Source organism: Mobula birostris, chromosome 6 (genome assembly GCF_030028105.1).
Source record: "Mobula birostris isolate sMobBir1 chromosome 6, sMobBir1.hap1, whole genome shotgun sequence".
In the NCBI taxonomy this organism is placed as follows: domain Eukaryota; kingdom Metazoa; phylum Chordata; class Chondrichthyes; order Myliobatiformes; family Myliobatidae; genus Mobula; species Mobula birostris.
This window is the reverse complement of record NC_092375.1, coordinates 46,269,187-46,296,069: the sequence shown is the minus strand read 5'-3', so window position 1 is coordinate 46,296,069 and position 26,883 is coordinate 46,269,187. Positions and strand designations below refer to the sequence as shown.

The 26,883-nt window shown below is 39.9% G+C and overlaps 2 protein-coding genes across 6 annotated transcripts in view; one reads left to right on the top strand and one right to left on the bottom strand.

Moving 5' to 3' along the window:
• nme7 (NME/NM23 family member 7) overlaps window positions 1-26,883 on the bottom strand; it is a 236,313-nt gene that overhangs the window by 145,180 nt on the left and 64,250 nt on the right. The window lies entirely within an intron of this gene.
• blzf1 (basic leucine zipper nuclear factor 1) lies at window positions 6,980-26,728 on the top strand. Of its 3 annotated transcripts, none has more exons than XM_072260402.1 (8): window positions 7,002-7,045; window positions 11,622-11,725; window positions 12,128-12,202; window positions 14,038-14,450; window positions 14,690-14,889; window positions 21,695-21,823; window positions 22,564-22,783; window positions 26,042-26,728. In XM_072260402.1, the coding sequence occupies exons 3-8, from the start codon at window positions 12,172-12,174 to the stop codon at window positions 26,225-26,227; spliced, it is 1,179 nt and encodes a 392-aa protein (XP_072116503.1). In that variant the 5' UTR covers window positions 7,002-7,045; window positions 11,622-11,725; window positions 12,128-12,171; the 3' UTR covers window positions 26,228-26,728. The 3 variants fall into 3 exon arrangements, with proteins under 3 accessions (XP_072116501.1, XP_072116503.1, XP_072116502.1); XM_072260401.1 differs by having other exon boundaries at window positions 11,622-11,785; XM_072260400.1 differs by lacking the exon at window positions 11,622-11,725 and having other exon boundaries at window positions 6,980-7,045.

The window sequence follows — 26,883 nt, the reverse complement described above, 5'->3', positions numbered from 1 at the left end:
TATTACAGCACGAGCAACCCCAGTTCAACTACACCACTGTCTGTGAGGATTTTGTACTTTATCCCTGTGGCTGTATGGGTTTCCTCCAGGTGCTCCAGTTTCCTCCCACATTTCAAAAACATTCCAGTTAGCAGATTATTTGGTCACATGGGTGGAACTGGACAGCACAGGCTTGTTGGGGCAGAAAGGATTGTTACCATGCTGTATCACAAAATTAAATTTAAAAATAAATAAAACCCCGGGCACTTTACCCAAAAAGGGCCAAGTTTACTTTTAATGGCACTTTATGGACTGTAGGACTTTTAGGTGATAGTGTACCACCATCTTCACAAGGGAACTGAGTACGAGCAGCAATGCTGGCATTGCTGACAATTACAACACCTGTGCAAATAACATAACATTAAACAGCACCACTTGTGGAAAAGCACTGAAACAACAGATTTACACTGAGGATAATGATGGTCAAGGAGAAGGAAAAAAAGGTACTGAAAACAACTCCGTAACCAGACTAAGTGTTTTTTAAATACAAAATCTTACTTATTGGAGTAGTAAAGGGGTCTAAAAAGATAGTAATAATAACTCAGTTAGAAATTACACAGTTATCTTGCTCTAAATATTTGATAAAATATGCTCATTTACCTACAATCAATTTTAGATCTCTTAAAGCAATTAGAGCTGGCAGTCATCATTAAATTGCTGCAAGAATATTATCCAAAGTTTTCAAAGTTCAAAGTACAAACGTTTGTAAATTTGTTATCAAAGTACATATATGTCAATATACTAACCTGAGATTTATTTTCTTGAGTGCACGGTAAATACAAAGCAACACAATAGAATCAATGTAAATCTGCACACAAGACAGACAAGCAACCAAAATGCAAAAGACAAACAAACTGCAATTACAAAAAGAAAAAAACAAACAAGAAACTAATAATAAATAAATAAGCAATAGATAGCAAGAACATGAGATGAAAAGTCCTTGAAAGTGAGTCCATAGGTTGTGAAAACAGTTCAGTATTGGGGTGTGATGATTAAGGGGTAATAACTGTTCCTGAATCTGGTGGTGTGGGTCCTGAGGCTCCTCTTACCTCCTTCATGGTAGCAATGACAAAAACAGCATGGCCTGGATGGTAGGAGATCCTTTATTGACAGATGCTGTTTTCCTGCGACAACACTCCTTCTAGATATGATCAATGATAGAGAGGGGCTTTTCCCATGATGGACTGGGTTGTATCCCCTACTTTTTGGAGGCTTTTCCATTCAAGGGCATTGCTGTTTCCATACCAGGCCACGATGCAACCAGTCAGTATACTCTCCACTGTGCAGCTTTAGAAGTTTGTCAAAGTTTTAGATGCCATAACAAATCTTTGCAAACTTTTATGAAAGTAGAGGTGCTGCCAAACTTTCTTTGTAATGGCACTTAAGTGTTGGACCAGGACAGATCCTTTGAAATAACATCGAACTACTTCAATTTCCTGACCGTCTCCACCTTTGATCCCTGATGAGGTGAGGTCTGGCTTATGGACCTCCAATTTCCTCCTCCTGTAATGTGCTGACATTGAGTGAGAGATTGTTGTGACACCACTCAGCCAGCTTTTCAATCTTCCTCCAATATGCTGATTCATCACCACCTTTGATTCAGCCAACGACAGTGGTGTCATCACCAAACAAATATGGCATTGGAACTCTGTTTAGCCCCGCAGCCACAAGTATAAAGAGAGTAGAGCAGGGGGCTAAGCACACAGCCTTGTGGTGCACCTGTGCTGACGGTGATTGTGGAGGAAATGTAGCCAATCCAAACTGAACAGAGTCCGTAAGTTAGAAAATTGAGGATCCAGTGTTTCGTGGAGGTATTGAGGCCTAGGTCTTGGAGGTTATTCATTAGTTTTGAGGGATTGATGGTATTGAATGCAGAGCTGTAGTCAATGACGAGCATCCTGATGTATGCATCATCACTGTCCAGATGTTCCAGGGTCCAGTGAAGAGCCTATAAAATGACATATGCTGTTGACCTGTTGTGACAGTAGGCAATTTGGAGCAGATCCAAGTCACTCCTCAGGCAGGAGTTGATAATGTTTCATCAACAACCTCCCAAAGCACTTCATCACAGTGGATGTAGTGCTACTGGACAATAGCCTTTGAGGCAGGTTACCACGTTCTCGTTGAGCACCGGTATAATTGAAGCCTGCTTGAAGCAGGGAATACCTCAGACTGCTGAAGGGAGAGGTTAAAGATATCAGTGAACACTGCAGCCAGTTGATCAGCACAGGCCTTAATACTCAACCAATTAATCGAGTGGACAAAGACTTGGTAAATGAAGTAAAAATTGGGACAATGTGAAATTTCTATTTTGGCAGGAAAAATAAAAAGTACTGTAATGCTTATTTTATGCATGTGCAAGTTATGTACTGTATAATGCAAATTTATCTTCTATAATATACAACAGTAGAACACAGGAACAGGCACTTCAGCCCACGATAGTGTGCTGAACTAATGGAAGCTACTTACACCTAATCCCCGTTGCCTGCACAAGATCCATATTCCTGCATTCCTCCATTGTATCCGCCTCCACCACCATCCATGGTAGGGCATTCCAGGCACCCACCATTCTCCGTGTAAAATCCTACTACAGACACTCCTTTTGAACTTTCCCACTCTCACCTTAAACACATGCCCTCTAGCATTAAGTGTTAAGACATAGGAGCAGAATTAGGCCATTTGGCACACCGAGTCTGCTCTGCCATTCCATCATGGCTGATTTATTTCCCCTCTTAACCCTATTCTCTTGCCTTCTCCCCATAACTTTTGATGCCCTTACTAATCAGGAACTTATCAACCTCTGCTTTAAATATATCCAATGATTTAGCTCCACAGCTATCTGTGGCAATGAATTCCACAGATTTATCACCCTCTGGCTCAAGATATCCTCCTCATCTCTGTTACAGTCATTGAGTACTACAGCACAACTTCAGACCCTTCAGCCCATCTAGTTTGCGCTGAACCATTAACCTGCCTAGTACCATCAACCTACACCTGGACCACAGTCCTCCATACCTCTCTCATCCACGTGCCTATCCAAATGTTTCTTAAATGTTGAAATCGAACCTCTACTTCACCTGTGAGTCGGCTGGGGTGATATACTGCATCCGCTGCTCCTGATGCAGCCTTCTATATATTGGCGAGACCCGACGCAGACTGGGAGACCGTTTTGCTGAACACCTACACTCTGTCCGCCAGAGAAAGCAGGATCTCCCAGTGGCCACACATTTTAATTCCACATCCCATTCCCATTCTGACAGGTCTATCCACGGCCTCCTCTACTGTAAAGATGAAGCCATACTCAGGTTGGAGGAACAACACCTTATATTCCGTCTGGGTAGCCTCCAACCTGATGGCATGAACATTGACTTCTCTAACTTCCGCTAATGCCTCACCTCCCCCTCACCCCATCCGTTATTTATTTATATATACACATTCTTTCTCTCTCTCTCCTTCTTCTCCCTCTGTCCCTCTGACTATACCCCTTGCCCATCCTCTGGGTCCCCCCCCTTTCCTTCTCCCTGGGCCTCCTGTCCCATGATCCTCTCATATCCCTTTTGCCAATCACCTGTCCAGCTCTTGGCTCCATCCCTCCCCCTCCTGTCTTCTCCTATCATTTTGGATCTCCCACTCCCCCTCCCACTTTCAAATCCCTTACTCACTCTTCCTTCAGTTAGTCCTGACGAAGAGTCTCGGCCTGAAACGTCCACTGTACCTCTTCCTAGAGATGCTGCCTGGCCTGCTGTGATCACCAGCAACTTTGATGTGTGTTGCTTTAGTCTTTCCCTGTCTAGTTACGGTGACACAGAATAAAAATATCCCATGTTCCAGAATCAGAATTAGAATCAGAATCAGGTTTATGATCACCGGCATTTGCCGTGAAATTTGTTAACTTAGCAGTAGCAGTTCAATGCAATACACAATCTAGAAGAAAAAAATAAACAAAATGAAAAATAAATAAGTAAATCAATTACAGTATACATATATTAAATAGATTTTCAAAATGTGCAAAAAACAGAAATACTGTATATTAAAAAAAAAAGTGAGGTAGTGTCCAAGTGTTCAATGTCCATTTAGGAATCAGATGGCAGAGGGCAAGAAGCTGTTCCTGAATCGCTGAGTGTGTGCCTTCAGGCTTCTGTACCTCCTACCTGATGGTAACAGTGAGAAAAGGGCATGCCCCTAGGTGCTGGGAGTCATTGATAATAGAGACACCGCTTCCTGAAGATGTCCCAGGTACTTTGTAGGCTAGTACCCAAGATGGAGCTGACTAGATTTACAACCTTCTGCAGCTTCTTTCGGTCCTGTGCAGTAGCACACTCCCCCCCCCCCCCCCCATACCAGACAGTGATGCAGCCTGTCAGAATGCTCTCCACAGTACATCTATAGAAGTTTTTGAGTGACACTCACAACACCACGCTGGAGGAACTCAGCAGGTCGGGCAGCATCCGTGGAAAAGATCGGTCGACGTTTCGGGCCGGAACCCTTCGTCAGGACTGAGGAGGGAAGGGGCAGAGGCCCTATAAAGAAGGTGGGGGGGGGAGGGTGGGAAGGAGAAGGCTGGTAGGTTCCAGGTTTTTGAGTGTACTTGCTGATATGCCAAGTCTCTTCAAATTCCTAGTGAAGTATAGCCGCTACCTTGTCTTCTCTGGACCAAGTGCAGGTCGGTGGGACGAGGTAAGAGTAGGAGTTCGGCACGGACTAGAAGGGCCGATATGGCCTGTTTCTGTGCTGTAATTGTTATATGGTTATAACTACATCAATATGTTGGGACCTGGTGAGATCCTCAGAGATCCTGAAACCCAGGAACTTGAAACTGCTCACTCTATTTCTGACCCCTCTATGAGGATTGGTATGTGTTCCTTCGTCTTACCCTTCCTAAAGTCCGCAATTAGCTCTTTTGTCTTACTGACCATTGAGTGCCAGGTTGTTGCTATGACACCACTCCACTAGTTGGCACACCTCACTCCTGTACGCCCTCTTGTCACCACCTGAGATTGCATCATGCATATATAGAGACTACAGCAGTGGGCTAAGCACACACCCCTGAAGTGTGCCAGAGTTGATCGTCAGCAAGAAGGATATGTCATCACTAATCTGCACAGATTGTGGTCTTCTGGTTAGGAAGTCAAGGATCCAATTGCAGAGGGCGGTACAAAGACCCAGGTTCTGCAACTTCTCAATCAGGATTGTGGGAATGATGGTATTAAATGGTGAGCTAAAGTTGATGAACAGCATCCTGACGTAGGTGTTTGTGTTGTCCAGGTGGTCTAAAGCCATGTGGAGAGCCATTGAGATTGCATCTGCCATGGACCTATTGTGGTGATAGGCAAATTGCAATAGGTCCAGGTCCTTGCTGAGGCAGGAGTTCAGTCTAGTTATGACCAACCACTCAAGGCATTTCATCCCTGTAGATAGGAGTCCTACCAAGAGATAGTCATTAAAACAGCTCACATTTTTTCTTCTTAGGCACTACTATAATTGTTGCCTTTCTGAAGCAAATGGGAACTTCCACCTGTAGCAGTGAGAAGTTGAAAGTGTCCTTGAATACTCCTGCTAGTTGTAGCAATATTAAACATAGCTTAATATTGTTGCAATTATCAATAGAAGTGATGCTTGTCAATTTCCAAAATAACTCTCTTAAATGGTTTCTTACTTAAGAGTAGACAAGGAATGATAAAGTTACCATGGATGACAAGATTAGAAATCTTAACAGAAAGGGTTACAGTAAGCTGCTCTGATAAAAATGATACCCACTTCCCACAGATACTGGGTCACCTACTATTTCAAGCATTTTCTGTTTTTATTTTAAGTGGCACTGAACCCCATTGTGCAAAGAGGGAAAGTTTTAATTTACAAGTGGCAAAATAAAAAGTCAATAAGAAAGAATTTTTAAAAAAAAACACCAAGTTGCAGAGATTTATAAATTCTGGAAGAGAATGGAACCGAACCATTAATAACAATGATAAAACTATAACCATAACCTAGGAAAACCAAACACTACTCAGTGGGAAACATCAGAAATGTTAAATCAAGCAAATAGTTACAGCAATGATCCAGCAAAGAGATAATAGACCAAATGTGTGTTCTACAATCACGTACTGTTTCAAATCTGTAAACATCATATCCGGAGTTGGAAACTGGCGGGGATAATGCACAAAATGGTTAAATAAATGCTCATTTACCCGCTCTAAAGTTGCCATGTTAGAAATCTGCAAGACTCGCTCGACCGCTGAAAGACCGCCGCTTACACAATGCAACGTTTATGTTATCTATACTAAAAGTACTATTTGCCAAAGTAGCGACACAAAATAAACAGAGAACAAACACTCTCTGCAATAAAGGCTCCGTACACTATTCAGACAGAAAGCATTTGACGTCGACTAGATCTAAGGAGCACATTACAAATTCCCGCGGCACTTCCAGAAGAGAAAACCAACCCTAAATAAAGTACCGAAAACAGAGACAGATAGAGAGAGAGAAAAAAAAACACAATCCCTCCCTACTGTTGCACATTAAAGTAAACCAGAGCCCAGCTTGAGGCCAGAGTTATCCCCTATATCACGAGACGTGCCAACTTTTGTCAGTTACTGAGACATTATAATTCACCAGGCATACAAGCAAACAAACAACGTCTAGTTGTCTCACCCTCACCATGATCACTGAGCACTCCCCACTCCAAAACCCCCTCTGCCATCCACCTTCGTCTTCGCCACCTCCGACCCCGCGCTTCTAATCCCTTCAATTTCTCGCGTCTCTTCCCGTCCCTTAGCAACGGATTGATTCGAACACATTATTTTCTTCAAGTGGGAAAAATACTTTGCTTTCATTTTATTTTGTTATTTAAAATTGTTCATAACGTTATATCGTAATTTAGAAACTTATAAATTAAATTTTATTAAGGGGAGGTGGCGAGGTCATAGGTTACTTTATGTGTCACCGGAAGTTCTTCTTGTTGCTGTCGGCGGGTGGCTGGGTCCACGCAGGAACGGGGCTGTCACTTCAGGTACGTGAGGACTTAACCGGAAAGGCTTCTGTTATAAAGTCTGTTTGAAATATAAATATTAGTTTTCTGCACGTAATACAATGTAAAGTATTCTAAGTATTCCTGTCTGCATTTAATTGTAAATTCGACCCAGGGCGTCTATGATTTCGCTTCTCTAAAAGGGCAAACTAACTTCAGAATTTGTAAACATTATAAGTGAGTTGTGGGAAGTGTAAGAGTCAGACCAGATTTCCATTTAAGTCTACTGAGTTTTTAAAAAAATCTTACTTTATAAAAAAAATACGTAATTTTAGAGCCTGTCAGTGCGTTGTGTAGCTATAACTGAACCTGCCAGCTCTGTACAGTAACTATTGGTGAGTAAGGCCAAGAGTTTAATGATCTTCGTTATTTTTCTTGTTACCTATGACATTTATTGAACTCTCTGGATGGTCCTCTAAGTGCTCTTGGGTCTCCATTTCCAGGTTATCAATGTTTCAGGTTATTGGGCATAGACTCTGTTTTAACTCTGACACAATCTATTAATAATTCTTTGTAATCTAGTATTTCCATATATATTCAGGAACACATTAATACACTTGTAGAACAGGAGAATTATTGAAAAGTGAAGTTTGTGTATAGAAGTGAGAACAATACATTTTATTAGGAAAGAAAGGTTATCATCTGGAAAACAGGGAAACATAGAAATCAGAGGGGAAGTATCAGTCAATATGATCACAGCGGACCCTCTCTTTTAATATTATATTCCACTTACTATATCTACTCTTGAAAGCCTAGGTGGGTGAAGGAACAAAGGGATCATGGAATACAGAATCAGAATCCTTTATTATCGCCAAGTATGTGGACACGTATGGGGAATTTGATGCCGGTTTCCCTGAGCTCTCGCTGTACAGAATCAAAAAGCAAACAAAACAATAGTGCAAATAATCGTGAACTATATACAATGAGGTATACCTGTGTATTTACAGGTGGACTCGGTTTATAATAGACTAAAATTCAAGTGTTCGTAAGACTGATGGCATACGGAAAGAAACTGTTCTTGTACCTATTTGTCCTGGCATACAGTGATCTAAAGCGCCTACCAGTAGGAAGGAGTTGGAACAGGTGATGTCCAGGGTGTGATGGGTCTACAATGATGCGTTAATCTCTAAAAATTGTCACACAAATTAAAAAGTAAAGCAAATACCGTGGTATATTTCTAGAAGGGTAGAAGTAAAAGTAGGGGATTATGCTAGATCTGTGCCAGACTTTGGTTTGAGTAATAGGCATACCCAGGGACTCATTAATTTGATTCAGAATCTCTGGTAAATTACAATATTTTCAAGCTACCATGGACTTGTGTTCTATACTTAGGATGAATTCTACCTTCCTGAGCAAGCAGAAAGGACCCCTAAAATTTGCAGTATAACCTTCTTTGAAACGGGCAGAAATAAAGTGGGTGAAAGGAGAGGGAGGTGAGAGAACTGATTTGGGGAAAGGGAATGAAGGAAGGGTGAATTGGGGTGGGACACATGCAAGGGATGGGGCACAGGAGAAAGGAGTGAGTATGTTTTATTGCACGTGTAGATTGTGTACCCATTGTGCACATGTGCTGAGCTTTGTGAAAAGCTGGCTTCCAGTCATGCTGGACCTCTGGTGTTCAACCAAGACTTGCTCTGTCAAGTCTTTGTGATGGATGTATACATTGGCCAACCCACGTTAAAATAATTTACACACAGAACTGAAATGAAGGTAAGTCATCCTCAATCCTGAGAAATTTCCTAAGGATTTGGAGAGATCGCACTTGCATATCATTCTGTTGCTGTAGTACTAAGAGGAGGTAAGACACCAAGGACTGTGCAGAACTGTGAGGGCATTTGGACAAGAAAGAATGTATATAGGTGAGGCCTCCTCTTTTTTAAAATGTCTAGGGGTGACCTAATAGAGATATTTAAAATTTTGAAGAGTTTTTATAGAGTGGATGGAGAAAGAAAATACGTTCATTTATGTGGAATAGCATAACAAGATGTCATTGTTTGAAGATAGTCTTAAAGAAATCCTATAGAAACAGAATGATGTTTCCTGATTCTGTTAGTTGAATGGCTGAGGGAGGTGACTGGATAAATGGTGTTTTAGGAGTTAATTGTAAACAGTTGCTTCAAAATGCATGTAGAGTTGTAGGGTAGTAGAGCGTGGATAACGAATTCAGCCGCTTTGGCTCAACTAGTCCATGCTGATTATGGTACTACCAATTTTCAGTATCTTTCTAACCCGCCTCACCATGTACTTAACTGAAGAGCTTATTGTATGTTGTTATTGTACCTGCCTCAGCCACTTCTGGCAGCTGATTCCATTTACTCACCACTCTCAATGGAAACAGTTGCCCCTCAGATCTCTTTCAATCTTTCAGCTTAAGCAGATTCTCCCTAGAACTGGACTCTGCCGGGGAAAAGAATTACCGTTCTCCTGTCATCATTTTAAACATTTCTATAAGGGTCACCCCTCATCCTTATACATTCCAAAGAATAAAGACTTATCTTGTCCAATCTTTCCCATAACTCTGCAGTCTCTTATCTTGCCAGCATCCCCATCAATCTTTTCTGCAACCTTTCCATTTTAACTTCATCTTTCCCCAAGTGGAGCGATCTAAGCTGTAAACTGTAATCCGTGTGACCTCACCAATGACTTGCACAACTGCAGCATAATGTCCCTACTCCTACACTGCCCTGACTGATGAAGACCAGCATGCTAAATGCCTTTATTACCACCCTGTCCACCTGTGATGCCACCTTCAATGAACTATGCATTTGTATTCTTGTGTTCCATTACACTCTATAGTGCCCTAAAATTCAGTGTAAATCCTACGCTTGTTCAACTTTCCAAAATGCATTATCCCAGACTTATCTATTTTGAAATCCATTTGCTGCTCCTCAGCCCACTTCACTAACTTAAAATCCCCCCCAATCTATAATGACCTTCTTCACCATCAATAATATCTAATTTTGTATCATTCACAAACTTACTAATCAAGTCTTTCTTGTGTGCTTGCATCCAAATCGTTTATATAAATAATCAGTAACAAAGGTCGCAATACTGATCCCCACAACACATCAGTCATCATAGTCATAGAAACTACGGAGCAACTGTAACAGGCTGCATGCACGCGCGGTGCATGCACACATCATCAGCCTCCATTCCATGACAAACCTTCAACCACACTTTCCTTCCCATCTCCGAGCCAATTTTGAATTCAGCTTACTAGCTCTCCCTTTATTCCATAAGACCTTGCCTTCCAAAACCATGCCGGATTTTGTCAAATATCTTGCTAAAGTCCAAATAGACAACGTCCAGTGTCCTACTGTTATCTATCTTTTTCGTTACTGTGGAATGCTCTGCCTCAGAAGGCAGTGGAGGCCAATTCTCTTTCTCTCAAGAAAGAGTTAGATAGAGCTCTTAAAGATGGTGGAGCCAAGGGATATGGGGAGAAGGCAGGAACGGGGTACTGATTGTGGATGATCAGCCATGATCACAGTGAATGGCGGTGCTGGCTCAAAGGGCCGAATGGCCAAATGGCCTACTCCTACTCCTACTCCTCTATTGTTACTTCTTCAAAAGATTCTAAAAGGTTTGTTAATTGTGACTTCCAATGTATAATGACTCCTAATCAGGATCTGCCTATCCAAATGCTGTAGATCATGTCTGTCAGAATTCTGTCTAGTAATCCCCTCACCACTAAAGTCAGGCTGACTGGCCTCTAGTCCCTTGTTTTGTCATTGTTCCCCTTCTTAAAGAACAAAATAGCAAAAGCCACTTTCTAGTCTTCAGGATCTTCATGAGCCAGTCGCTAATAATGAAGCAAGTATCTGCAGTTTCCTCTCCAGCCTCCCACAAAGTCTGAAGGTTCATACAGTCAGCCCCAGTGGATTTTGTCATCTGTGTTTACATTCTTCTTCTATTAGTTGAATTGTTTCTGCCTCTTACTTTAGAAGAAAATAAAGTTCTAGATAATCATAAGCTCTAGCATAATTTACCTCTATTTGGTCCATTACTTTAACTACAGCTTTCTGAAAGAAACTATTATGACCTATTTTTCAAATCTTTATTTTCTTCCTTTCTAAATACTCTTTAAGTTTTGTATCTGCAACCTGAAAGGACGATCTTTTCTGAGCAATAGTTTTTGTTAAAATATTTCTAAACCTCCCTCCTTTTGGTAATAACTAAAATCCTGCTATACAATTGAAATAGTTCTTTCTAAGTTACTTAATCAAAACACAAAGGAGAAAATCTACAGATGCTGGAAAACGAAACATAATTTGGAAAAAGATCCATTTGGCCACCCCAAGGGAATGGGCCAATTTTTTTAGTTTTTCTTCATACCCAAAGAACCTTATTCTTGATAGTGAAATGAACTATTTTCTAATGAGCTGAAAATCCTTCCGATAGTAGTGTGACACAATATGAGTCATATTCTAACTATGATTTAACTAGTTTTCTATGTAGTTAGTCGTAGAATCATAACGTTGGCCTATTTCCATGTCTGTGGCAACCCACAAGTGTGTAATTATTCGGTCCTCCCCATGTTCATGTCATCTGCCTGCAGATCACAACTCTCATGGAACCTGCTTCTCTTTGACACGTGGGAGGAATGGCTTGCTGTCATAGAGTGAATGTAAAAGTTGTGCACAGACAGCGCCAGAACTCGAAGTAAGACAACAGGAGATGTGAGCCAACACATTGACTAGCTGAGCCTCTGTGACTTGAAATGTAATTTTATTTTTAATAATTTATGGCCTGGTGGTGCATTTACTTTTTCAACTGTATACACTTATGTTTTCAATTTTCTGTTATATAAGATTTGTGTAATAGAACTATTGATCCTTTTAAAGATGAACATCTGGTGAATATTTCTTCCTTAGTTTTCTAACCAGAATTTTGTACCTTGAATTTCTCTGCATTAATTTTTATTGTCCATCTGGTACGTACAATAGTTCTATTTATTTCCTGCTATGTAGTTGCAGTACATTTTGATTATGTACAATGATTTACTAAATAACTTGGTTTGTGTTCATCTGGCAGTGTGGTAATTAATTCTCATTCTTTTCCCAGATGAAAAGTTATGACAAATTAAAATCCAATACAGTTTTGAAAATATGACAACAGATGTCAAAATGGACAATAAAGGTATTTTAATAATTACTTGATTTTGAATTTTTTTTCCAAATCTGTTTAGTTCACTTATTTGTGTAATAAATTGTAGCACTGAATTAGGCCTGAAATATGTACATATTTAGTCCACGATATCCATATTTTCATCTCCTGGTCTTCATTTATTTTGTATTAGAAGCACAATCTACTTTTTAATACAGTTTACATTATAACATGATATGTAATCTTGTGGAGCAAAGCTTCTTTAAATGTAGTGACAAACTGGATCAGAACTGTTTCACACAAGATAGGATAAGAATATTCAGAAACCCATGATTTCTTTTTCAAATAGTCTTCTGCCATGTGTTTGCTTTGGCTCAGTACTTATTGAGTCAGAAGACTATGGACTAAGATTTTCATCAGACCATAATTAAAGTTCAAAAAATATTACTTAGACATATCTTGTCACCCCTGTTTATTGAATCTGTTGCCTCAGTTGCTAACCCCAAAAGTAACTAAGATTTGCTTTTTAATTTTAAAAAAATTCCATTGATATTAGAGGCCTGAGGTATAGACAATTCTTTCTTATGAAGTAAGACTTGCATTGTGATTCCAATCTACCATAAATCTGGTTTAAGCATAATAATTGTTTAAAACTAGTGTTTCAAAAAATACTCTGATTTTTCAGATAGAAAAAGGTGAAAAAGCGCATCATTGTATTTAGCATTGCACATACATAAAGAATACTGCATATTCATCAAAAATAAATCAACAAAATACTTCGAAGGTGCAGTATCTTGTAGGACATAGAAATTTTGTTTAGCTGGGCCTTATGATTCAGATGCAGAATATACTGAATTATTGTTATTATCATTATTAACGCAGTAATCAGTCTTATTTAGTAGTGAACGTGTGGTATAGAAGCCATCTTCTAGTTATTGTAAAACTGAAGCAAACAAAAAAAGTATTGTCTGGGTAACAAGCCATCTTGAAAACCCATAGAGATTGGCCTAGTTAAACAATAAGTTTATAATTATCCAGGAAAAAAGTAAATATAGGGATATAGTCATGGGCTTTGTGTACATATAGATATATTTGTACCAGTGAAGAATGTTACTGGGTCATGGTTTTAAAGCAGTAGTTCAAATCTAATGCTTATAATTTGATGCCTATATTGAATGTTGCCACAGTTTACAGATGATTATGTTCAAATAATAGAAATATAGAAACATAGAAAACCTACAGCACAATACAGGCCCTTCAGCCCACAAAGTTGTGCCGAACATGTCCCTACCTTAGAAATTACTAGGCTTACCCATAGCCCTCTATTTTTCTAAGCTCCATGTACCTATCCAAAAGTCTCTTAAAAGACCCTATCGTATCCGCCTCCACCACCATTGCTGGCAGCCCATTCCACGCACTCACCACTCTCTGTGTAAAAAAAAAACTTACCCCTGACATCTCCTCTGTACCTACTCCTCAGCACCTTAAACCTTTGTCCTCTTGTGGCAACCATTTCAGCCCTGGGAAAAAGCCTCCGACTATCCACACAATCAATGCCTCTCATCATCTCATACACCTCTATCAGGTCACCTCTCATCCTCCTCCACTCCAAGGAGAAAAGGCCAAGTTCACTCAACCTGTTTTCATAAGGCATACCCCCCAATCCAGGCAACACCCTTGTAAATCTCCTCTGCACCCTTTCTATGGCTTCCACATCCTTCCTGTAGTGAGGCGACCAGAACTGAGCACAGTACTCCAAATGGGGTCTGACCAGGGTCCTATATAGCTGCAATGATACTTTATTACCACTTTTTAATATATTCATTTTATATGCAACGATATTAAAGTTCCTTCACTTAATATTTTAGTTCCTATTGTACGATCCATCCGTGGACCTGGAGATGGAATGGAAACAGAGGAACCAGCCAAACCAATGGAAAATACATCAGGAATAAATAAAAAAGAACATCATCCTTTACGAACTAAGCCTGGTATTCTTCAGCTTGGGAAAATTCAACCAAGCCAAGCAATTGAAGTAGAAGCCATGAGGATTTTGGTGCCCAAAGCTGCTGTAATTCATGATCTTCCTGCAAAGAGCATAAAGCTAACTGATTCTGCAGGTTCCTATAAAGGTGAATTGTCAAATCAATTAGAAAATACTATTGAACTCAAGAGAGAGGTGACTGAACTTAAAGTTGCCATTGAAAAATCTCAATGTTCAGAAAGAAAACTCCTTCAGGATAAGGAAGGGCTTGCTAATCAAATCCGAGTACAGACTGAGGTGAGATAACATAATTTTTACCTTCTCTAGGTTTGGATTTGTATGAATCTTTCAAGCCTGTCAATTTTCTCTGAGCAGAAAATTGAAGCAAATTGTTAGAAGTACACAGAAAGTTCTGTGTTATATGGTTTGGGGTCTGGGGGAACAACAGGTTGATTGAAATCAATGTAATCGACCCTGGAGGATGACGAGTACGTAAAATCTTTGCAGTTCTCTCTATATATTTTTTTCTATTCTAGGTGAATCGTGAGCTGAAAAAATTGCTTGTGGCGTCTGTTGGCGATGATCTTCAGTATCATTTTGAGCGCATGGCTCGTGAAAAAAATCAGCTGATCCTGGAGAATGAAGCTCTGAGTCAAAACCTGGCTCAGCTCTCTGAGCAGCTGGAGAGGATGACCATACAGTGCGATGTGTGGCGCAGCAAGTTTCTGGCCAGCAGGTTACCAGCCTACAACATTATTTTCTAACATTGTCTAAAATCAGCAATGTAGTTTTACCTCCACATTTTCTAATTCCTCTTGCCACTTCCACCTCTGTGCCTAGAAATTCTTTTCTGATTAGTGACACTGAAGATGCTATGTAGTCCCAACTGCATCATTTACTTCCAAATCTTGGTTGTGTTGGTGCAGCAACTGATTCAGAATCAGAATCAGGTTTATTATCACCGGCATGTGACGTGAACTTTGTTAACTTAGCAGCAGAAGTTCAATGCAATACATAATATAGCAGAGAGAGAAAAATAATAATAATAAATAAAATAAACATAACAAATAAACAAGTAAATCAATTACATATATGGAATAAATTTTTAAAACGTGCAAAAACAGAAATACAGTATATTAAAAAAAAAGTGAGGTAGTGTCCACAGCTTCAATGTCCACTTAGGGATCGGATAGCAGAGGGGAAGAAGCTGTTCCTGAATCGCTGAGTGTGTGCCTTCAGGCTTCTGTATCTCCTACCTGATGGTAACAGTGAGAAAAGGGCATGTCCTGGGTGCTGGAGGTTCTTGATAATGGGTGCTGCCTTTCTGAGACACTGCTCCTTAAAGATGTCCTGGTACTTTGTAGGCTAGTGCCCAAGATGGAGCTGACTAGATTTACAACCTTCTGCAGTTTCTTTCAGTCCTGTGCAGTAGCCCCTCCATACCAGACAGTGATGCAGCCTGTCAGAATCCTCTCCAAGGTACAACTATAGCAGTTTTTGAGTGTATTTGTTGACATGCCAAATCTCTTCAAACTCCTAATAAGTATAGCCGCTGTCTTGCCTTCTTTATGACTACATCGATATGTTGGGACCAGGTTAGATCCTCAGAGATCTTGACACCCAGGAACTTGAAGATGCTCACTCTCTCCACTTCTGATCCCTCTGTGAGGATTGGTATGTGTGCCTTCATCTTACACTTCCTGAAGTCCACAATCAGCTTTTATTATTCACAAGCATTTAACTTATTATTCAAAGGAAATTCCTGTATTTAAACTGCTAATTTATTTTACATCATAAAGGAGTCCTTGAACTACCTTTCACTGGCCTTACAGAGGAATTCAAGTGTTCGAAGATGCAGCTACAAAGACTCTCATGACAAGACCATCAGTAACACTGCATGGATCTTATCAACTGGGTGGAAGTAGACCCCAGCTGATGCAGTGCAGCAAGCAGTGGCAGCCCTTAGGCATAGAGACATTGTGGGGCAAGTCCAACAGGGCAGGGGTGGCTTTGGTCTGGCAGCAAGTGGATCCACCTAGCACAAGGCCATAACTCCAGAGCAAAGGAAGATGATTGTCGAGGAAGTACGGTGACAAGAAGAGTCAGTCAGAAGTGCAAAGGCTGTGTCCTGTGGTCTTATCAGCAAAGATTACAGGGAGAAGGCTGGGGAGTGGAGCTGAGGAGGGGGATAAAAGAATCAGCCATGATTGAATGATTCGATGGGCCAAATGGCCTAATTCTGCTCCTATGTCTTATAGTCTCCCTGGCTAAGCAGGGGCAATGGATGCGGTGGGAAAGTATTGAGGAGGAATATCAGCTGGAAGGACAAATGAGAGATGGAAGCAAACCGACTTAGCTTTCTCATTAGGGCTACACATGATGAGCTTCCCTCACAAAAAAAAACCTCCCCCAGTGATATGGTGAGGACCCAACTTGTGTCCTGTGCCCAATTCCAGCAACCCTCAAGTATATCTTAGCAAGCTACAAAACCAGCCTCACACGTGGCATCACAGCAAGGTCTTGAAGATTCTGGCAGCTACAATTGACACCAAGAGGATAGCAACCAACCCCTTGCCCCTTAGAATGACTAACGCTCTGACACCAGCAGCCTTCGGCCGGGAGGGAGTGAAAAGATCAACTAAACCAGAAACAGGACAGTTGAACATAGCCCGTGACTGGAGAACACTGGTGGATGTCAATAAACAACTTACCTTTCCACCAGAAATTGCTACCATCAACGTCAGGCCAGACTTGGTTATCTAGTCCAATTCATTACAGATCGTCTACATTGTGGAACTCACAGTTCTGTGGGAGCATTCAGTGAGTGCAAGGGGCTAAGGTATGCAGATCTAGCAGCTGAAGTTCAGTGAAAGGCCTGGAAAAAGTTTGTCCTTTGGAAGTGGGTTGTAGGGGAGTTATAGCCACAGCCACCGTCAACTTGATTATGGAGCTAGGGATCCATGATCAGACTCTGTGGCAAACCATCAGAGGCGATGGAAAGAAGCAGTCACTAGCTTCAGATCAATCTGGGCTCCCAGATAGCATTAGCGAGTGGGAAGACACAACGGATGGGGCGGGGCGGGGGAGGGGTGACTTTGGGATGCCAAAAAGTCATCGTCGAGCCCTCTGGAGATTTAGTGGGCTAATCGATGAAACATCAAGGAAGGAGGGTGCCCACTCGAAAACCCGTGCATGTCAACCCTATGCCACTCCCAACATCAAGGCAGTCTCAAGCAAATGCTCACGACCCATTGGCACGAGGGATATTAACATCTTATCCTGTGCTTTTTAATTTTCTTTTTATATTTACTGTGTATAAAAAGTACAACACATATCTGCTTGTGTTCCGTTAAAAAGACTATTCTGGCAAGGGAAAAAAACGGGTGATTAAGCAAAAAGTGGGAAATACAGTTTCATATAATTTACTGCTGTGACTGCTTTCCATAATTTATATTGACCATTCAGCTGCTTGAATCAAAGGCAGATTTGTATTTGGTGTAAAATTAGGTGCAGTAGTCAGTCCTGAAGTGGACTGCAGTTACAAGTAAGCATTAATAAATTGTGCTCATAAATTGAAAATGAATTTGAATATAGATGTATTTGTGCTATTAGATTTTAGTGAGGAAAAATAAGGAGACCACGTATTGCTTGGAAATGGATCTCAGAGTGGAATTTAATGGGACCAAAACAAAGGCAAATCTGACACTGCAGTTGATTTCTAGAGGAACTGAACTGAAGAAAGTCAAGTTATTCTAAACCATTATTAAAACACAATTGAAATACTTTTTACAATTTTATAAAAGGGATATAAAATCAGTCAGGTTTATTATCACTCTCTTATATTATGTAAATTTTGTTGCTTAGCAGCAGAAGTACATTTCAAAGACATAAAATTACTATAAATTACCAAATAAATAGTACAGATTAGTACGAAACAGTGCACCCTAAAGCCTTCACCATCATTTTAGGAGATTTTAACAAGGCCAGTCTGGAAAAAATCACTAAGCAATTACCATCAACAGATCACTTATAATACCAGAGGAAACAACACACTGGACCATTGTTACGCCACCATCAAGAATGCCTACCGTGCTATTCCATACCCTCACTTCGGGAAGTCTGATCACCTAGCTGTGCTTCTACTCCCTGAGCATAGGCAGAGACTGAAGACTGCAGCACCAGTAGTGAGGACCAAGAAGGTTTGGACAAGGGAAGCACAGGAGCGCCTACAGGACTGCTTTGAATCGGTGGACTGGACTGTATTCTGGGACTGTATGGATGAGTGTATGCCTACAAAGTACATTCCGAAACCAAAAGCCGTGGATGAACCAGGAGGTACGTCGTCTGCTGAAAGCTAGATCTGTGGCATTCAAGTCTAGCAACCCAGGTCTGTACCAGAAAACCAGGTATGATCTGCGGAGGGCTATTTCAAGGGCAAGTGGACAATTTTGAACGAGGTTGGAGGTGATATCAAATGTACGGCAACTCTGGCAGGGACAGCAAGACATTACTTCCTACAAAGTGAAACCCAATAGTATGAATGGCGGCGATGCTTCATTACCAGATGAACTCAATGCCTTCTATGCACACTTTGAAAGGGAAAACACAACTACAGCTGTGAAGTTTCCTGCTGCACCTGATGACTCTGTGATCTCTGTCTCAGAGGCCGATATTAGACTATCTTTAAAGAGAGTGAACCCCCGCACGGCAGAAGGTCCCGATGGAGTACCTGGTGAGGCTCTGAAAACCTGTGCCAACCAACTAGCGGGAGTATTCGAGGACATTTTCAACTTCTCACTGCTACGGGCAGAGGTTCTCACTTACTTCAAAAAGGCAACAATTATACCAGTGCCAAAGAAGAATAATGTGAGCCGCCTTAACGATTATCGCCCGGTAGCACTCACATCGACAGTGCTGAAATGCTTTGAGAGTTATGACTAGACTGATCTCCTGCCTCAGCAAGGACCTGGACCCATTGCAATTTGCCTATCGTCACAATAGGTCAACGGCAGATGCAATCTCCATGGCTCTTCACCCGGCTTTAGACCACCTAGACAACACAAATACCTACGTCAGGATGCTGTTCATCGACTATAGCTCAACACTTAATACTATAATTCCCACTATCCTGATTGAGAAGTTGCAGAACCTGGGCCTCTGTACCTCCCTCTGTAATTGGATCCTCGACTTCCTAACCGGAAGACCACAGTCTGTGCAGATTGATGATAACATATCCTCCTCGCTGACGATCAACACTGGCACACCTCAGGGGTGTGTTCTTAGCCCACTGCTCTACTCTCTGTGTACACATGACTGTGTGGCTAGGCATAGCTCAAATACCATCTACAAATTTGCTGACCATTGTTGGTAGAATCTCAAGTGATGACAAGAGGGCACACAGGAGTGAGATATGCTAACTGGTGGAGTGGTGCCGCAGCAACAACCTGGCACTCAACATCAGTAAGACAAAAGAACTGATTGTGGACTTCAGGAAGGGTAGGATGAAGGAACACATACCAATCCTCATAGAGGGATCAGAAGTGGAGTGAGTGAGCAGCTTCAAGTTCCTGGGTATCAAGATCTCTGAGAATCTAACCTGGTCCCAACACACTGCTGTAGTTATAAAGAAGGCAAGACAGTGGCTATACTTTATTACGAGTTTAAAGCGATTTGGCATATCAACAAATACACTCAAAAGCTTCTATAGTTGTACCATGGAGAACATTCTGACAGGCTGCATCACTGTCTGGTATGGAGGGTCTACTGCACAGGACCGAAAGAAGCTGCAGAAGCTTGTAAATCTAGTCAGCTCCATCCTGGTACTAGTCTACAAAGTACCCAGGACATCTTTAGGAAGCGGTGTCTCAGAAAGGCAGCGTCCATTATTAAAGACCCCCAGCGCCCAGGCCATGTTCTTTTCTCACTGTTACCATCAGGTAGGAGGTACAGAAGCCTGAAGGCACACACTCAGCGATTCAGGAACAGCTTCTTCCCCTCTGCCATCCGATTCCTGAATGGACTTTGAAGCTTTGGACACTACCTCACTTTTTTAATACACAGTATTTCTGGTTTTGCACATTTTTTAATAATCTATTCAATATACATAATTGATTTACTTGTTTATTATTTATTTATGTATTTATTTTTTCTCTCTCTGCTAGATTAGATGTATTGCATTGAACTGCTGCTGCTAAGTTAACACATTTCACGTCACATGCCAGTGATAATAAACCTGATTCTGATTCTGAATAATGAGATAATGTTCATGGAATATTCAGAAATCTGATAGCAGAGTAAGATGAGCATTTTCTGAATAATTGAATGTTGGCCTTCAGGCTCCTATACCACCTCCCTGATAGTAGTACTGATTAGAGGCCATAACCTGCATAGTGAGGGTCCTTAATGGTCGATGGCTCTTGACGACATCCTTGGTTGTGGAAAGAGTTGTGCCCATAATGGAGCTGGTTGAGTCTGCAAACCTTCTGAAGCCTCTTTCAGTCCTGTGCATTGGAGCTTCCATACCTGGCTATGAATACAAATTTCTATAGATGTTCAGTGAAATGCTCTCGAATGTATATCTATAGATATTTGCGAGAGTCTTTGGTGATCATGGGCTGATCCAATTCTTCCAGTCATCCCCACTCCCCTGGTTTCTCCCCATACCCTTTGATGCCATGGCTAATCAAGAACTTATCTATCTCTGCCTTAAATACACCCAATGACTTGGACTCCACAGCCACTTGTGGCAACAAATTCCACAGATTTACCATCTGACTAAAGTAATTTCTCTGCATCTCTGTTCTAAGTGTCAGGAACCTCTTCCTAATTCATGGAATTCTGCAGGGTGAAAATGTTCAGGTCTCATTTCTCTTGAACAAAGGAGGCTGAGGGGGTCACTAAACAGAAGAATTAGAGAGTGTATTTTTTCTGTTGGGAAGGAGCAGAAGTAAAACCGATAACATAAAATAAATATCAAGAACTTAAATGGAAATTTAGAATAAATTTCCTTCATTAAGAGTACATGGAATATTGAAACAAATAACATAGATGCTTTTAAGTGGAAGTTGATAAATGCTACCACCATTTAGTGATGAAGGATGAGAGGTTCAAGTAGTGTGTAACTATCAACTTGGACTAATTGGGGCATGTAGCTTATTTCTATACAGTATCTTCTGTGTATAAGAACACTGTAATAATTCAACAACATGTAACGAAACTTGGCATTTTTTAATGGTTCAAAATAATTTGTGCACAGTATGTTAATATACTTGAAGTAAGTAAAACTAGGTATATTTTTGGATTGCTGATTGAATTGTATTCCTTAATATTTAGACAAGCAATTCAATGTTTTCAAGAAATTGCATTCATTTTTATTGTCAAAAAATATTTATTCATGTTAAAAAATTCAGTTTATTTTCATAACATTTGATACAAAGTTTGCACTTGTTCTTATTTCTTAAATACTTATTAGTTTTTACAATTTGAGTTAATATGTTGTAATTTTATGAATAAAATGTTATTTTGATCATCTTCCCACTCAGAGTAATGGCTGATGAGTTGTCCCATTCCAGGACATTATTACAGCGTCAAATTAGAGAAACTCAAAGTGCTATTCAGGATCTGCTCATGGAGCGTGAACAGTTTCGTCAGGATATGGTTGACGCTCATAGGTACGCTTTTATCCTGGAGCATCAGATCACATTTTATCAATTGATCAATAATCTCTCAACTCTTAAGCTGTCAACAGTTACAGATAAGTCCAACATTCAGAGGGAAGCAATTGACTTAAACCAACTAAGAAATTATCACTGAGTGATGCCCTAATATTGATAGGTACTTAAATCACAGGAGTACCTCCTATTTTATGATTGATTAACATTTGTTTATATCGGGGTTTCCCAAGCTGGGGTCCATGGACCCCTTGATCAATGGTATTGGTCCATGGCATAACCAATTGCCCCCGGGATCAATAAAGTATAACTACGACTATGACTATGACTATATAAAAGGTTGGGAACCCTGGGTTTCGATTGAATACCATGGCTCCCTTTTTTCTGATCTTATTTTAACAGCTATATCTCAATTATTATTGTTTTGCCCAGTATGTATTTTCCAAGCACTTGTAATGTTTGTTGTAGAAATGATACCAAGTTATTAAAATAAACATTTGGTTCTAGTTTAGCAGTGTGCCAGATCACTGAAGATTGATGTGGTTGATTATAGTTATAACAACTGTAATCTTTGGGCATTTTTGTGACCCAAGAAGATCAGTTCTAAGATATATTTTTTGTACCAGAAATTCTGATTCACTAAGTGTTGATCACTTATATAAACATTACAGCTATTTAAAGTGTTCAAATTATATAGGTTAGTTCTGCATCGAGTAATCCATTTTTATTATCCTTCTCAGATTCCTCGAGGAGCTCCTGGTATCGCTGCAGTGGGGTCGGCAACAAACCTACTACCCTATTGCCCAACCATTCACAACAGCAGAACTTGCATCTGCCAATCATAAGTTAGCTGAGGCTATAAATTGTCACCTTCTTGGAAAACTAAGTATTAGTGATCCATCAAAGACCAGCCAGCAAATTGAATTCTGCAGCACACCTGCGGAAAAAATGGCTGAAAAGGTATAATGCATGAGAAAGTTGAGACGTGGTGTCTCTGAAGATAACTGTACATGGCAAAACAATGATTTTAACACATTACTTGGTGATGAAATTGAATCAAAACCTGCGCCAAATTATCATAACCTCTAGTTTATCATTGGTTTCCCTTTATGGCCTCTCCAAACTCCAACTTCATGAAAAGTGCCTCTCAAGCCTCACGCTAATACAATACAAGCTAAAACAACAGGAATTCTGCAGATGCTGGAAATTCAAGCAACACACATCAAAGTTGCTGGTGAACGCAGCAGGCCAAGCAGCATCTGTAGGAAGAGGTGCAGTCGACGTTTCAGGCCGAGACCCTTCGTCAGGACTAACTGAAGGAAGAGACAGTTAGCCTCTTCCTTCAGTTAGTCCTGACGAAGGGTCTCGGCCTGAAACGCCGGCTGCACCTCTTCCTACAGATGCTGCTTGGCCTGCTGCGTTCACCAGCAACTTTGATGTGTGTTACAATACAAGCTGTTCATTTTCAAGTGCTGAAATATCCAAATGTCATGTCCCAAAACACCATTCCTTACAAATCTAACATCACCATCTCCATTTTATAAAAATCTACCCCATCCTTGCAATCTCTTTCCAATCTCTAATCTTCCTAATCTTCTTAGAATCTCTTGTCATCTCCCTGCCCTCCTTTATAGAAATTCAATTTTACATTTCTCCACTTGGGTTTTTTCCATATCTTGTTATTGAAAAGACTGTGATGGAAGTCATGAATTTCGTAAGAATCATAAAAGTCATAAGCTTCTGCTAATGCACAATTATTTTTTTTCATTTCCTTACTGCAGCATTTGGCATTGACAATCACACTATGCTCTAATACCTCTTTTCAATTTTACATATATCTAGACTGCCTTCGTTTGCTTTCTGACACTGGGGTGTGTGGGCCTCAAAGAGGTGGGAATCATATACACAGTGGCTTGTGAGACCTCTGTCAAATGGGCCCCAGTGCTGTGATCTCAGGGTCAGGATGGGGCAATGGTCTCCAGCAAGGTGTTTTTTGAGGTACATAATTAAATGTGCTAAGGTTGACCCAGACTGATTATACTGTTTAGATCCAAGGTTCAGATTTCAAATACAAAAACAATCTGCCTTCTAATATTTTATGCCTTCCCATTTACTCAGTGCATCTGCTGATTTAAAATCATGTTGCACATATACAATCCATTCCATTCTCCTGTCCTGAATATGTTTGATCTGGCTCCTTTTTTGTCAATTCCTAATCCTTATTTTCCAAACTGTACCCTCATCTTTCAATTTGTTTCTAGCCTTCAGCCCCTGGATTATTTTGTATTCTTCTAGCTCTGTTCCCTTCCCCTTCAATGAATCATTTATGCTCTGCATTCTTCCATCTAGGCATTGGACCATTATACTGCTTCATCTCCTTGTATATCTTTCACAAAACTTATTTTGCTACTTATCATTTTGAACTTAATATTTCAAGTATTGTGCCTTCAATTCCTCTTGGCTCTTTCCATGTTTGTCTGACTATCCTTCCAAGAAATTCCAGGCACTTTCTTTTCAGCACTAAAATTCCCGTAGAAATATAAATTGTTGTTGAATATTCCAGCCATTAATGAAGTATAATGGAATTTGTTCACTTTTTTGACTGTATTGTTACCCAGGAATGGATAGCTTTGAAAGGATGGGTGTAGGAAAGGCAATGCTCATCCAAAGTACAGTTGTGCAATAGAAGTTTGTATTCATCTCTCATTTGCCTGGTAACCTGCATGTTAATAATTTATCCAGAATCATTCCTCTTTAGAAATGGTATTAAAATTTAATTGTTTCTTCTTGACCATCCTATCTAGATTAATTGAATAAATGAGTTTCTCCAAATTCGTAATCCACATGCAACAATCTTACCTGTCTTCTTAGCAGATTCATTTCCATAATTAAGGCTTGCTTACCGGTTTTGATCATCCTCTGCTACCTACCCAATTTTTTTGTTTGAAGTGGTATAGACCTTGGATTAAACCATTAAATACCAATATGAAGCTCATAACTTTGGTAAATTCCAAAAGTCTCAGGCATAATTATCTAAAGGTTATGTCTACGAACAATTAGACAGCATAGAAATAACCTTACAAGTATTCCGGGTATGTGTGATAGGACTGTCTTGTTCTAAATTTTTATTTGTCCTCTTCTTCGTTTTGCTCAAAGTATCATCATTAACAGGATTGTGCTGAGTTTTCTGGTATTTTTACTAAAAAAAATTGCTTGAGCACCATGGTCACCAAAGCAAAAGGACACACGTTTCCCATGATAATACAATTTTTTTTCTGTTACTTTAAAGAGCATGATTACATCATGGAAAGACTCTGCTTTATACTTGCACATAAACAGAAGAAAATACACCAACTAAATGTTAGCTTAATATTAACTAAATTTAGTACTAATTTAGAAATATGTCAGGTAATATTACAGCTGATGAAGGGTCTCATCCCGAAATGTCAACTGCTTATTGCCCTCCATAGATGTACCCTGGCTTACTGAGTTCCTCCTACATCAAGATTTCCAGCATCTGCAGAATCAACGGCCCTACAGCCAAACCCTTTGCCCAGACTTTACTTCCATTTGATTTATGATGGAAACAGTGTCCACTTATTAATGGTTCTGTTATTCCATCCACCATAGTTTTTTTTAAACAAAAGATAAATATGGCCTCTTTAGCTGCTCTTGAAAGGTCAAGATCTACAAGTGCCTTGAGCGTTTTAGTGAGTGCATAATTAACAAACTATATTGCAAATTTTGTAACTGTGGACCTGTAATAAATAAGCTCAAAGAACAATAGATTTAAACTAAATTTCTACTTCTACTTCCACCTCTACTAAATTCAGCTCAGGTGCAGGGTCTGAACCTGATACGCAGATTGTCCATTCCCCACCACAGATGCTGCCTGATTGGCAGGCAGAAGTTTATGTTTTGCACTGAATTCCTATTTAATTGTAGATTAATAATCTTACCTGCAAATATATGATATTCCCCAGAAGATGGTTTGTACCTAAGCCATTCATTCAGTTGTTGTAAACTCCAGTTACTGAAATTGATGAAACAATTTAAGCCATCAGCCAAAGAAATGGGTAAGTAAACAAATCCGTATATCTTCTCTCTGCAGGCCTCTAATGATTGGGGTAAAGAATAGGTTTCTGGAGCAATATTGACTGAATTAATTTAAGACATTAGTCGACTTCACATTATAATATGTTCCTTTTCTGTTTGTAGGTTTTAAAGATGCCGGATCCGACACTATGTGGTAAAGGAACAGCAGAGATACAATTCTGTGATACATCTCCAGCCTCATTTCTCTCTAATAAAAAGAGCATTGGACGATTTCATCCATACACCAGATATGAAAATATCACATTTAATTGTTGTAACCATTGCACAGGGGAATTGATAGTCCTGTGAAATAGCTTTTTTAATGAAAATATTGTATTGTTAGCAAATGCTCCCCCTTCAATTTCTTGTCAACTATTTAAGTACTTTGAAGCTATCAAACATATATATTTGTTTAAAATATGCTTCTTTAAAAATAATTAGTTGCATATTGAAATCATGTTTACATTCACTTTTAAAAAATACAAAGTATTCTCCCGTTCTTGTTTTTCTCCATATTACCAGAACCTTTATCTTGAGGATCATTTAATTACAATGAAAATTATAATGTATTTATTTTTAATGTCTGTTTCTGTATCTTCAAAAGAATGAAAGTACACACAGTATTTATCTGCACATGTTCCTAATACAGATGTAGCAGAGGTTTCCATAATTCACATCTAGGAAACTGTTACTTAAAGTCCAATTAGGTCAGTGTGTTTTCTATGAATTTGCTTATGATTGAAGCGAGTTTCTGTTTTTGTAGTGAAATGTGTGTATGTTTCTGATAAATTCTTACAATCTGCTTTATAACTTGTGTCCATCTGTTCTTTTTCATGAAATGTGCCATTTCATTTTTGGAATCTACAAACGATAAACATTTATGCCCCAATTAGTAATGCTGTAAGCAAAGGTTGATTAACTTGAGCCTTTGCAGGTTCATTATTACAGTACAAAGAGAAGACTTG

Excerpts from the sequence above, each read along its gene's own strand:
- blzf1 (XM_072260400.1), top strand. The coding sequence starts at position 12,172 with ATGACAACAGATGTCAAAATGGACAATAAAG. Across the intron at positions 12,203-14,037 it reads TGTCAAAATGGACAATAAAG|TTCCTATTGTACGATCCATC; the intron begins GTATTTTAATAA and ends TTAATATTTTAG. Across the intron at positions 14,890-21,694 it reads AGCAAGTTTCTGGCCAGCAG|AGTAATGGCTGATGAGTTGT; the intron begins GTTACCAGCCTA and ends CTTCCCACTCAG.